We start from the raw sequence: 13,157 nt of genomic DNA, 5'->3' as shown, positions 1-13,157 counted from the left end.
TTGCCGATTTTATATCGAAGTTTTCAGTTGACCACATTTATGTTATTATGTTATTTGTGTCTCATCGTGATTATTAATGTGTATTTTTTACAGATTTTCCAATCTGGAAATTTCCAAATTGGATGTTCAATCATTTGAAGAAAGTGCACATTTCGAATTGAAGTTTCAGAGATACCAGTTTTATAAAAATTCAGTAGTTAGATATTATTGAAACAATTTCTCTTAATTTTTTCAGAATTTTTTATAAATTGCATCGTCGTTAAAAAAAAAACAAAATCAATTGTTTCGATGCCTTCTGACCGTTTTGTAGGTGCATTATGTAATATTGAACATTTTTATATTCCGGAAAACAGTGTAGAAACTTAAAACTGCAATATAAAATATTTTATTTTGTCGCACTGTACACGCGATATTGCAACATTCCACTGCTTTAATAAACGCTAACAGTTTCATTCATCATATAGGCCTAGCATCCGCGCGGTGTCTAAACTAGAATCCTCGACATGAGATTTAAAATTCTATCAGCAACAGCGCCATTGTAAATATTGGTTCCACAATATTAGTTCTGGATGATACGGTAGGATGTAACACGGAATGGCACGGGGGCTCTAGAGCCCCCCGAGCATGAGACAGGAAAATACATTGGGTGATTGGTCTACTCCTATACTCTATACCTCGTCTGTGATCATTCCCAGCTTCGGCTGGGGCTCAAACCGCTTTTCCGCGCGTCTCTCGACCACTCCTAACGAGGAGATCGAGGAGATATCCTAGTCCTAGTAAGATTTGGGGACGTAATCCAGACCTAAACCAGACCTACTCCATGCATTTACAAGTAAAGTTTTCTCAAATTCGAAGCCTGCGAATAAAAGATACAGATAAAAGATGAAAAAATTATTCGAAGTTCGAATAAATCCGCTTCGAATAAAAAAAATTATCTTTATTCGTCGGATAAACTCTCGTTGAATAAAATTATTAATCATTAATTATTTATTCCATACTCGTCGAATAAAGATATTTTTTTATTCGTACCTTCGAATAACGAATAAAAATTTTTTTATCTTTCATCGTTATTCGAAATTTTTATGAAGATAATTATTTTGCCCAAATGTAGTTCTCTGTAAGTATCTCATAAACTGAAGCTGAGCGCCAAAAACTACAAAGGGAAATGTTGTTCAGTATGGTGATATCCACAACATTTTTCAAGGTCATTGAAATCGGATAGGAGGTAGCACTTCGAAACGTTTACCAAAAGTATTTGTCTTCCCCCACATCGGAAAAGTCCATTTTCTTAGATTTTCATTTCTATTTTTCACGCATTTCCAATAATCTGACAAAAATATTTCGAACAAAAGTCAATCGATATTTAGTCGTCTGTAAGTCTTGCGGAGGTTCTATGTCGGGAATGATGGACGGGTACTAAAGTGTATACTGCTCGAAGCTGGACTAGTCTTTATTTCGGAGAGGGATGCTACAAATCGCGTGGCCCGCGTGTCCGCTCTCCACGAATTCTCTTACAGAACTAACTTACAAACTAACCGTTCGCTCGCGGACGCATTCTCGAAAATCTCTCTTTCTTCATTCTCACGGTCTGCTTTCACTAAACTAAACACACTCACCCTACGCGACACTCGACCCAGTAATCTAAACATCCACTCGACGCTATCGCGCAGCACCCAACCCGATATCCATTCAAACAAACATACTTTGTCTTAAAACTAAACACATAGCGGAGACGTAGCGCCAGCTTGTCGCCGCCACAGTCTCAATATGCAAAATTACAAAAAATTGTTTTTATGAAGAATTATGGTCATCTTAATTTTTTAAATGCCACTATATATTTTTTATTACATATTGGTATAGCTGACGTCAAGACGAATCCAATGACCTATATCTTTCGTACTTATCAGATCAAAATCTTAGACAAAAATAGACAAATTATTTTAGAAATTGAAAATTATTGTATAATCTGATTCATTAATATCTAATACGCGTGTTTGATGAGTTGTTTGATAAGAAAATTCAAATAATTGGAAAATATTTAAATTCTAATAATCATATTTCTCTTTTGCTAAACTGAATATGTTCCGAATTATTTAAGAAACTGAAAATATGACCTGAACGTAGTGGAATAGCAAAAATGTTATTTAGATAACTGATGTAATTTGTACTATATTCAATAATTTGAAAATTTGTGTAAGACTTTGTAGAGAAAGGTCCACCAACTCCGCACTCGTATACACTACTTTATTCCTACTAACTATGTACACTATTTACACTTACGGCTAAATAATTACGCTAACTTATGTCTACGCGGCGCGGAATAAATCTGCGGCAAATCTATAGCGAAAAGTTCTGTGAGCTGGCCACGTGTTCGAGCGCGGTGCGGTGCGTGCGTGTGTGCGTGGCCTGAGTACGTACGTGCGCCGAGTTCGCGGAAAACAGAGATCGATTCCCCGAATCGCTGTGAGGTATATCCACCTCGTGTTCCAGAACGTTCGTGAATCGCCGATCCGCGTCTGCGCACGAGGGGTCACGAACTGTTTGTCTAGCGGCCGATTACGTCACGCGCTCGCGGACTCGCGAAGTGTGTCCTTCAATCGGTCGCTACAATTTCTTTGGAACCTAGTAGATCCTTTTATTTCTTATTGGATATACTCCAGTACTCGTTACTGGAATTGCAAAATGCACGAGTAACTGCGGCCATTTGCGATATCTGGAGATCTATGGTGTGGAAGTCATAAAAAGGCTCAAGCGTCTGATATCCAATAAATATAAAAGAATTTGAAAAATATTATAATAAATAAAGTTACCTTTAGGACCGAATACCGACAGGTGTCCGAAAAATGCTTCTCGTTGCTTATAAACCAAGAAACACCGACTAGGAGCTCAGTGTTCGCATAACCATCGATGACGACAGTTTTGGCAATGCCATCATTAAATATTAAATCAGTTTCGTGTAAGCCGGAATGGCCCAGTAAAGTAAATTTTATATCATAAAATTCATTCATCATTTTGAAATATTTTGGAGATAGTAATTTTAACGAAATAACGTATGTAAGAGGAGTGTAGAATAATAATAATTCGCAAGAGTATCAAGTACTCTGTCACGGGAGTCAGAGCACGACCCTATGACGACTGTCGAAAGACTCCCATCCGAAGACGCCTCGCGCGACGCTCGGCCGGCCGAAACATCCGAGCAACGATCGGCCGCATGTGTTCCAACGATCAAAGGATCCCGCATCGCTTTGTCGCACGGTGTCGGTTTCCTTTTACAACACGTTCCAAACGAAGGACTACGAGCCCCCTTCTTATTAACACCTCTCTTCACGTAATAGAATATTAATAATAACATAGTGCGAAACATGAAATAAGACGATGTCTTCCTATGACAGCTATTATACTAAATATGTGATATATGCGAATTTTCAAATGCAATCTTCTCGGAAATAATGCTTTCAAAGCGCAAAGGTCAAAAATATCTAATCCCAAACTTTTTTCTTAAAATATTTAAAAGAGTAAATTTGTTTACTAGCTTATTTGTGATTACTATAATAATTAAATTACTGTTTTAGTGGTCAGCCTATCCCGAGAGTGGAGTACACGAAAGAAGAAATTGAGACGTGGGGTGTAGTTTTTAGAAATCTGACAAAATTGTATCCAAAATATGCCTGCAAAGAGCACAACCACAATTTTCCTTTGCTTATCGAAAATTGTAATTACAGAGAAGACAATATTCCTCAGTTGCAAGATATATCAAACTTTCTTAAAGGTACTACATATTTTAAGTCATTTATTAAAAAATTACAATGTTTAATATTCATTGTTCACAGGATGTTCAGCGGCAAGTGGGAGAAAGCTTAACACAATGAATATTATGAATAGGAAATTGCAGTTTGTATATTTCCAAGTTATTTACGATTGAGATTTACAAATAGCATCGTGCAGTATCCCTCTATATTAACTTTATATTATCGTGAGAAATTACATACATGTTAAATTTTCTCCTATTTATGTTGCTATATTTGGTTGCTCTAAATATATTTAAATTCTTGATTATTAATTGACAGCGATGATCACAATTATTTCTATTATTTGACCAATTTTGAACGGATAGTCGTGTTATCTTTATTTAAGCTTGAAGCAATTCTAAATGAAATAGTTTTTCAAAGTTATTAGATATTATTAAATGGTAAGTAATTATTGGATTTAAGTTTAATGTATTTTTTAAACTCTTTACAGATTGTACTGGTTTTACTCTCCGCCCTGTAGCCGGTTTACTATCTTCCCGAGACTTTCTGAATGGTTTAGCTTTCAGAGTATTTCATTCTACACAATACATAAGACATCACAGTAAACCATTGTATACACCCGAACCCGACGTATGTCATGAAGTATTGGGTCACGTACCACTATTCGCTGATCCTTCATTCGCCCAATTTTGTCAAGTTCTCGGTTTGGCATCTCTAGGGGTTCCTGACGAATACATTGAAAAACTTGCCACGGTAATACACATTTTTCAACACATAGTTTTTCAATTTTGATTAACAAAGCGACAATCAATTGTGGATATATTAGTGTTTCTGGTTCACTGTGGAATACGGCCTCTGTCGACAAAATGGCGAATTGAAAGCGTATGGTGCCGGCTTGCTTTCTTCTTTTGGCGAGCTGAAGTATTGCTTGAGTGGTAAACCTGAACTGAGACCTTTTGACCCGGCGCAAACAGCGTTGCAAAAGTATCCGATAACAGAATACCAACCTGTCTACTTCGTGGCCGAGGACTTCGAAGATGCAAAACACAAAATGATGTAATGTATCTGAAATGTATTTTTTATGCTAGACAGTACGTGCATTTTCAAGTTTTGCGTATAAAGTAAAAACTGGTAATATGAAATTCTTGATTTGAAAAGTTTGCTAAAAGTAAAGGAATTTGCCTTCTTTTTAGTGAAACCTATGTAATGCAACGAAGGAATTAACATATCATAGTATTTATAGAGTCAAATTTGAAAAAATTTTCTGTAAAGGGTGAATCATCTACCGTCTGTACCAGTGATGGGCACTATCGACTAAAAACTATCGACTACGTCGATAGTAGCTGTTACTATTTTCAGTCGACTGATTTTACTGAACTATCGACTAAATTTTGCAGTGGTGGGGTATTACTATTGTTACTATTTACAGTTCACTGCTTTACTGAACCAAAGATTTCCTCTCTGACTGAACTATCGACTGATTTATGCAGCGGTAGAGCGGGCGGAGCTATCAACTGAATTTAAGCGTGATTATCGATCAGATCCGATCATGAGATTTACTATCTCTTTACTACCCTATTGTTTATTTCGTTAGCGCTATCAAATTAATTAATTCATAAAACATATGTATGTATATTCAATTGTTCTACTACTAAATACAATTAATTACTACAAATATTCTCCTAAAAGATGAATAATATAGAAAAGCTTTTCATCAACGTCATCGAACATCGAGAACATAACCAGTAAAGCACTCAGTCGACTGAAAACTGTCGACTATTTAAATCGATAGTATGTCGCGACTAAATAGTAAGTAGTCAATAGTTGAATTTAGTCGATAGTGCCCATCACTAGTCTGTACCTCGACTATGTTTGCTGTTTTTGAAGAAACGATACATCTTGCAGACAAAGTTGAATGTTTTAATGGAGCTCACACGATCCTATAAAAATTATTGTTTTTATGCCATTTATTTTTTAGAGATACATATCAAGATCAACTTAATTTTTTTGTACGCCCATTATTATAATAAGTTTTTTGTACACCCACAACGATAGTTTCTTTCATTAGAAATTCAGTGACCATAATTACTCAAGGTCATTCAAGGTTACAGACAGAGGAAACGTATAAGACATGCTTGGGCAATTAGGCGCTCCCGAGAACTTCGGGTCAGAATCGCCAACGAGAGAGGTGTCGCACGCACTATTCTATCATCAGATTTTAAAATGATGCACTACACTATAGGGACTAAGTATGTGAATATTCCAACTAATTGTAAGTCCGTGGAGTATTAACGAAGAAATATTCTGAGTCTCGAAAACGATATTCACCGCACTATCTATGACAGAGCCGGAAAACTGACGGCCCATGGGCCGCACACTGTTTCTTTCGCTTGTTCTTACTGTCTACCAGCGTCTTCCACCATTCGATTGGTATCCTATAAAAGAAATAGTGTATGGCCCGTGGGACAAAGTTCCCCGACTTTGAAGATAAAGGCAAGTAAGGAGTGGTGCTGCAGAGTGGGAGAACTGGCAAACTAATGGTGGGTATCGTACAGCGACAGCGGGTAAAAAGTTACCGGCTCTGATCTATATGTATCCGTAGAGTGTAGGTTTTGGAAAGAAGTCACGCATATCGAGGTGGAGACACTTATGAAACTTTATTCGCGCAATTCTTATGGCATCGCGTGAGCCCCATTAAACTATTAGACTTTGTCCTCAAGACATTCAATGTATCTTTAAAAACAAGGATATTTGCGGTACAAACGTTAGGTAACTCACCCTGTATTTTGAACTTTTGGTAAAAGAACTAAAAGTAGAAATTACGTGCTAAATAGATGATACGAATAAATAAATATATTCCATTTCTTTAAAAAGAAGAGTTAGACACGTGAACAGTATGCCTAACAGATGCTTGATTGATATGATCATCGGTTGGTGTGATTATTTATTGCTTCTGGGAAACTAATATATAATTACCTTCAGAGTTCACTATTTCTTTATCGAGAGTTTACGATGTTCCTTGTTATGTGCTATTCCATATTACCGGCATTTACCCTACCTTTTCACGAAAATAATAAAGCTTATTTATTTCTTCGGTAAATATTATTGGATCGTATCTTTTACCGTTTAGATAATGAGCAAATGATCGACAATTAAAATAACGAATAATGTTTCAAATTAGCAAAAGTTATTGAAAGTTATAGTGATTGAGAATATGTAATCGAGTAACATTACTTTCTAAAGTGTTTTTTCCTTCTATGTATTGGATTGAGTTAAATCTCAACACAGGATAGAATTGAATCCAAACAAACGTTATAAACTTAGCTTTATTCGTAGACAAAATTAACATTTGTTTGTAATTTCGGAAAGGTCGCGAAGAGAGTTTTATCCGTTTCGCTCGCTTACTTAGAAAACACTGCCGAGTCGAATTGCTTCTTTCACGACGATGGTCGCGATTTCCCCTCCTCAGCGACACTTACGCTTGTTTTAGCGCACACCAATACGAAACTTAAAACTACAAGAACACAAAAAAACGCCATTCTATCCGCAACATCCTCACCCTCGTATAAATCGCAGGGTTTATACTTCATCCATCTTCAATAATCGCACAAGTTTCCGGCCTTATAAAGTCACCCAACGGAGTGCGCACCCTCGCCACTCTCAACTTCTCCATCTTACCCAGGGTATACTTGGATAATCGGCCCTTTCTTCCATTCGTTTCGCGGCGATAGCAAATCGACAATGACAACGAGGTCGCCCCGCTTTAGCGGGTCTGTCCTTTTGGACTATTTTGACCGTGCTATTATCGATGGGAGATGCTCCAGTAGCCAACGCTTCCAGAAGGCGTCGGCAAAGCTTTGCGCCATCCTCCATTGCTTTCGCAAACACATGGTACTGTGATAACGGGCGCGAATTCACGGAGTGTTCTATCTCGGTCAACAAGGTACATATATAACACTTCTTCCGTAGGAACTTGTTCGCGCAATATCACACGTAATACGGTTTTCACGGATCTCACGAGGCGTTCTTTTAACGTCTTCAAGGCGTGATCATGAACACTTCTCGGTTTAGCATCAACGCGGACGCCAAAATCGTCCAGTTGAAAATAAAACTTGACTAATTCGTCGAGTTCTTGGCGGCCATCGCGCTTCTCGCTGTCTAATGTATCGTCGCGGTTAGCTAAATACACCGGCGAATTTCGGTCAACTGCCCCCTGCGGCTGTATCGTACCGTGTAAGACCCATCCTAGAAGAGACTTTGAAAGCGCGAGCTCATGCTTCTTTATCTCCTGCAACTCGCGAGTAACTATTAGGGACCAATTATCTTGGCCCAGAAGTAATTTGGGCTGTGCGCCCTTATACGCGCACAAAGTTACGTGATCCGTATCACTTACGCGTTTTACAATATAATCCGGGAGAGATTGGCTGGGAAGATCTAAATCTTATAAATAGAATAGGAAGATCTAAATTTTGTTCTACTACTTCTTACCATCTACATCAGTGGTGGGCACGGTAGGGACCCCTGAGTTACCTGCTTCCTCCACCAACGTCTCTTTCGTGCAGCGCGCATCTTCGCTGCGCAGCGGTGCCTCGTGCCTTTGTCTCTCCTCTCGTGTATCCCTCCGTAGCCGACCATATTCGCGGCTTATGCTGTCTATCCACATCCACGAAGCGTCGTGTCATAATAGGCGTTTGAGCAAGCTTCGCAGAGAGGACGCGTGAGATAAGGCCGATTTATACTACCGTTACAGACACGTAACGTAACCGACCCGACAAATATTCTCGGATACATTTAGATAGAAGTCTTTATACTAACCCGCACAGGCACGTATCGGTACCGATCCGACTATCCAACATTCTCGCGAAGAATACTCTGTTGGTGCTATGCCTTGCCGAGTCCGGTACGTGTCGATGCGGATAGTATGCACACGTTCCGGCACCGTACAGACACAGACACAATCGTGGCAGCGCGAAAGTTCTTTACCCGTATTTAACCATAAATGTACCGAGATTTTTGTATATCTATTCATACCGCTAAAATGACCGGCTCTGAAATAAAAGTTATTTTTTGCCAAACTCTATACATATAATAGTGAATTTAATATTATTAAAATCAAGAAAACTATACAGACTTTATATTAATGTAGTAGATGAGTATAAAATATAATTTATAAAATGATATATTTAATAATAACTATCGTTAAATTCATAATTAACGCTTTAAAAAACAAATTTAATGTTATAACTTTTATATGTTTCGACTCAGGTCAACTCTGATTATTAATTCGATTTCTGCACATAAAAACCTATAAAATCACACGTTTGTACTAATTTCAACTCAAAAATTATTATTGTGTGTCGGTGCCTCGATGGTAAATGTCAGTCGACTGTCAGTGCCTCGACGGATAGTATTTATACTACTATTTCCGACATTCTATTGTCTGACATTCTCTATTCCGTTATTCGGAACGGTGCCGTTACGAATACGTTACCTTAAATCGGCCTTAATCCGGTAATGATAGAGAGACGGAAACTCTATTCTCCTGAATCTCCCCTGTCTGGCTACACTGCATTCAGGTACAGAAGCTTCTCCATGAACGCCAGAAGTCTTCCCTACTGTTTGTGCAGCGTTCTTTCCCTTTCGGGGATAAATAACTATCAAATATCGAAAATACACCTTATTTTTCTCCATCTTTACTCTTGTATTAGGTAGCTGTAAAACTGATGACTCCAAAAATGACTTGCAGAGAGACGCGGTGAAACATACCCTTCCAAAACGGGCTTGAGCAACTTACGGCTCGCAAGCCACAGAGGACTCCTTTTCCTACTCCTGGGTCCTCCTACCAAACTTCTGTAGAGTGTAGATGTACACGCATATATTCGCAGTCACGCGGTCACGCGAGGCAGAACATGAAATAGTTGATAGTGGGGAAACCGATACACTGGTAATGGGAGTCGTGCAGCGACAGCGGAGAAGTTGCCCGGGCCTGTTTCAGAACATGTAAACAAGCCTTTCTTTTGGTCACATATAGAACGGACGCTAAAAAAATACGAATGGCAAACTGAAGGACTAATACAATTTGGAAATGTATCTCTATGTCTATATACACGAACTGCTTCTCTGAAACATTGTTGGCTTTTACGGTAAATTAAAATCATATTAATTTTCTTTTATACGTTAGATATTACATACATTGCCATAATTTTGAGGATTTCACTAATTGTAAGAATGCTGATAACGGGAGACGAATTGTTATTCGAACTGATCACGTTCAGTCAATGCTACCAATGCTTATTATATCTAGACCTAGAGTATACGTTTCAGGACGAATCAACGAAGTAATTACAGTTCATAATATTAGGAGATATTCTCCTGAAGCAAATCTACGAGATACAATGATCGAAACTGTATAATTATACAAAGTGTTACAAACTTAAACGGCCAAACTGCGAGGGTATAATCTATACCCAAAAGGAAAAAATGTTATACGTATATTTAATTAGAAGAAAATTTTGCATACTTAATGTGTACTAATTAGTTATTCTTTTTGCAATTGCAGTAAATTCGCTGATAGTATTCCGAGAAAATTTGGAGCCAGATACGATCCATATACTCAGACTATCAATATAATCGACAGCAAGCATCAGATCGAAGAACTTATTTACAACGTAAATCACGAAGTACAATTTTTAATGGACGCTTTGAAGAAACTGAAATAATAAAACTATGCAATAACAATAACGTTAACAATAATAATAAAGTTGTATTAAATAATGTAAAGTTTCGAAAGACCTACTCGTAAGTGTAGTAGGTTCATTTATCTTAATTTTTTATAATATCTTGATGATACACATTTAAAAGCTGAGCTCTCCAAAACAAAGTTGATAATATTATTTTGACATTATATTGATTCAATAAAAATTTCATACTTTACAACTACTTATTTTTTAATACTATATTTAAGGCGTTATAATTTACAGTTGTGGCATCTTTACTCGATTCACTGATTGTGTGACATTATTTGTTCACATTCTTGAATCATACTTAACCTGATAATTGGAAATGAAAGTTATATTTATTATTCGCTTGTATCTTTGTTAGTTTGGTTATGGAAAAAGGAACTTTCTAGAACAGATAAATTTTCGGCACAACACACCGTAGTAGCAGTTCAATGGATTAAGCGCAACGTCAAAGGTTGATTGATGACCCTTAGCATTCTTCCGATTACTCACACACGTTTCTGGCTAATGTTCCAAATATCGGTCAAATCGGATTGAGCTCAAACTTTTGGGTAAAACATGTTTCCAAAAAAGATTGTTGGCGACACAAAAAAATTGTTGTATCATTTCATTGTCATTTTCTACCATACCGACATAACATTTTCTACCCTTACCGGCATTTTCGTACCAATTTCAACCGCCGGGAAACCAGAAACTCGGTGGAAGATCACCTCTGCGCGTATACGGTCACCGACGAGATATTTAGAAAGACTGCCTTACGGGAGAATGTGTCGCTCGAAAAATACGGTGTTGTCTACCACCCTCTAGGATAGATTTTGCCTGGAGTAAGAAACATAAGGCCAACGACGGTATCTCGTCAGTGCAGAAGGCCACTAAGGTAATTCTCGTCGGTGAGAAGGTGAATCATCACGGAACCATATCGATTATCAAATGTTACATTCTCCGACGAATGTATTCGAATTAAAAAGATATTTTTTTTAGTGTTGCTTTTTAAGATTTAAAATATTGAAAGTAAAACTAATATCAAGGACGAAAAATTCGTAAAAATATTTTACGTAAGAAATTATTAAAGCATAATTTTAGAAAAATCAATTTCTACTTCAAATTTCATATGAGATACCTTAATTTGTAATTTAAAAATGTTTCAATAACAAGCATTATTTCCTTACACTGTTTTTGTAGATAATTGTTCCAAGGATCGATCAGTGGGAACAGAAATATGTTGAAAACCAGAGTAGCGTTTATTTAACGTACTATTCCGAATAATATAGAGTTTTGAGAGAGAATCACGTGGATGAATTAATATATATAAAATAATATAATTGTAGGAGCAAAGATGAGCAAATTTTTATTGAAATAGACATTTCAAACAGCGAATAAAAGTTGAAAAAGTAATTTGTTACTTGTTATTTGTTCTGAATAAAGATAATTTTTCATTGGGTTGAGCGATTCATCTTTAGCGTTGAATAAAGTGTTCATTTTCATCTATGTCTTTATTCGGCGGTTTATTCGACTTCGAATAATTTTCGGAGCCGTGTTCGAATGCTGTAACGAGGACAGAGCAGTCAAAGACTGGCGCGCGCGTTACAATGTATGTAGTTGTACATATGTATCGCCCAATGACCAAAGCGGGGATCGAATAAAACTGTAGACACTTATGAATCGTAGTTCTTTTTAGACCTTTGAAATTTTTAATCATTTCATTTTTGGTTTAATTTAGCTTTACACGTGAATTTATTGACTCTGTTGTAAAAATTTATTTCATAATAGCTGCTTTTTCGATTAAAGTTCTAATGATATGTTGCAACTGTAAAAATAGGATCGATGTCCCCTTTCAATTTCTATAAAAAAACCTGCATTTGTGGAATTTTTACGTGTCTTTCATTTTTTGTAAATATGATTTTCAACCGAAAAATCGACAGAAATTCTCAAATATGAATATCAATAACCGCAATTCGTCAGATTTTTTCAATATTTTTGCATGCAATTAATTGGAAAAAGTTGACCAAAAATCGAATGTCGCGACGGTCATTCAAATATGTTGAAGGGCATTTTTGACTATCTCGTCCGGCTAGGCTCTTTAACGACGAAATATTCCAAATTGTAATATTCCCATATTTCAATATCATTTTAAATATTTCAAGTACTATTTAAAAGTATTAATGAGTTTGAATAACAAACTAATTTAAATAGACAATGAAATTTTGACAAAAAGTATAAGATTACACTGTCCAACACCAAAATCGTTTTGCAATACCTGTTGGGTGATTCTTATACACTTTGTCATCCTAAAACCAAATCTGAAAGCAGAATTGCTCCATCACGCAACGTTTTCGAAAAATTTTGGTTTTTGTAAAAATGCCCGATTTTGATACAAAATGACGTGTTACGCAAAAACTAAACACGCGAGAAAGTTCAAATTTGAGTCAAGAGATAGAGGGGACTCTCCGCTACATATTCATATAGTCAATTACATTTTTATGTACTTCCCAATAGTTGTAAATGGTTGTTACAGTTTGAAAATGTGCCGACGCGGGTACTTTGTACGCTCTATTTTTGTATTTATATGAAAAATCCTTTATCTAGCAGGAATTTACTATACAGGAATGCATTCTACAGACATTTCTGGTAAAGTAACCATTCACGAAAAGTATTTGGTTCCCTTAAT

The 13,157-nt window shown here is 36.7% G+C and overlaps 1 protein-coding gene across 2 annotated transcripts in view; it reads left to right on the top strand.

Moving 5' to 3' along the window:
* Positions 1-10,685, top strand: part of Hn (phenylalanine hydroxylase) — a 59,161-nt gene extending 48,476 nt beyond the window's left edge. For both annotated transcript variants that reach the window (XM_076795188.1, XM_076795189.1), the window contains 4 exons: positions 3,573-3,769; positions 4,240-4,502; positions 4,576-4,805; positions 10,309-10,685. In XM_076795188.1, coding sequence (XP_076651303.1) covers positions 3,573-3,769; positions 4,240-4,502; positions 4,576-4,805; positions 10,309-10,468 — 850 coding nt within the window. In that variant the 3' untranslated portion in view covers positions 10,469-10,685. The remainder of the gene's footprint in view (positions 1-3,572; positions 3,770-4,239; positions 4,503-4,575; positions 4,806-10,308) is intronic.
* The last annotated feature ends 2,472 nt before the right edge of the window (positions 10,686-13,157 follow it).

The sequence above is a fragment of the Halictus rubicundus genome, chromosome 10, assembly GCF_050948215.1.
Source record: "Halictus rubicundus isolate RS-2024b chromosome 10, iyHalRubi1_principal, whole genome shotgun sequence".
NCBI lineage: Eukaryota > Metazoa > Arthropoda > Insecta > Hymenoptera > Halictidae > Halictus > Halictus rubicundus.
This window is presented reverse-complemented; position numbering and strand designations above follow the sequence as displayed.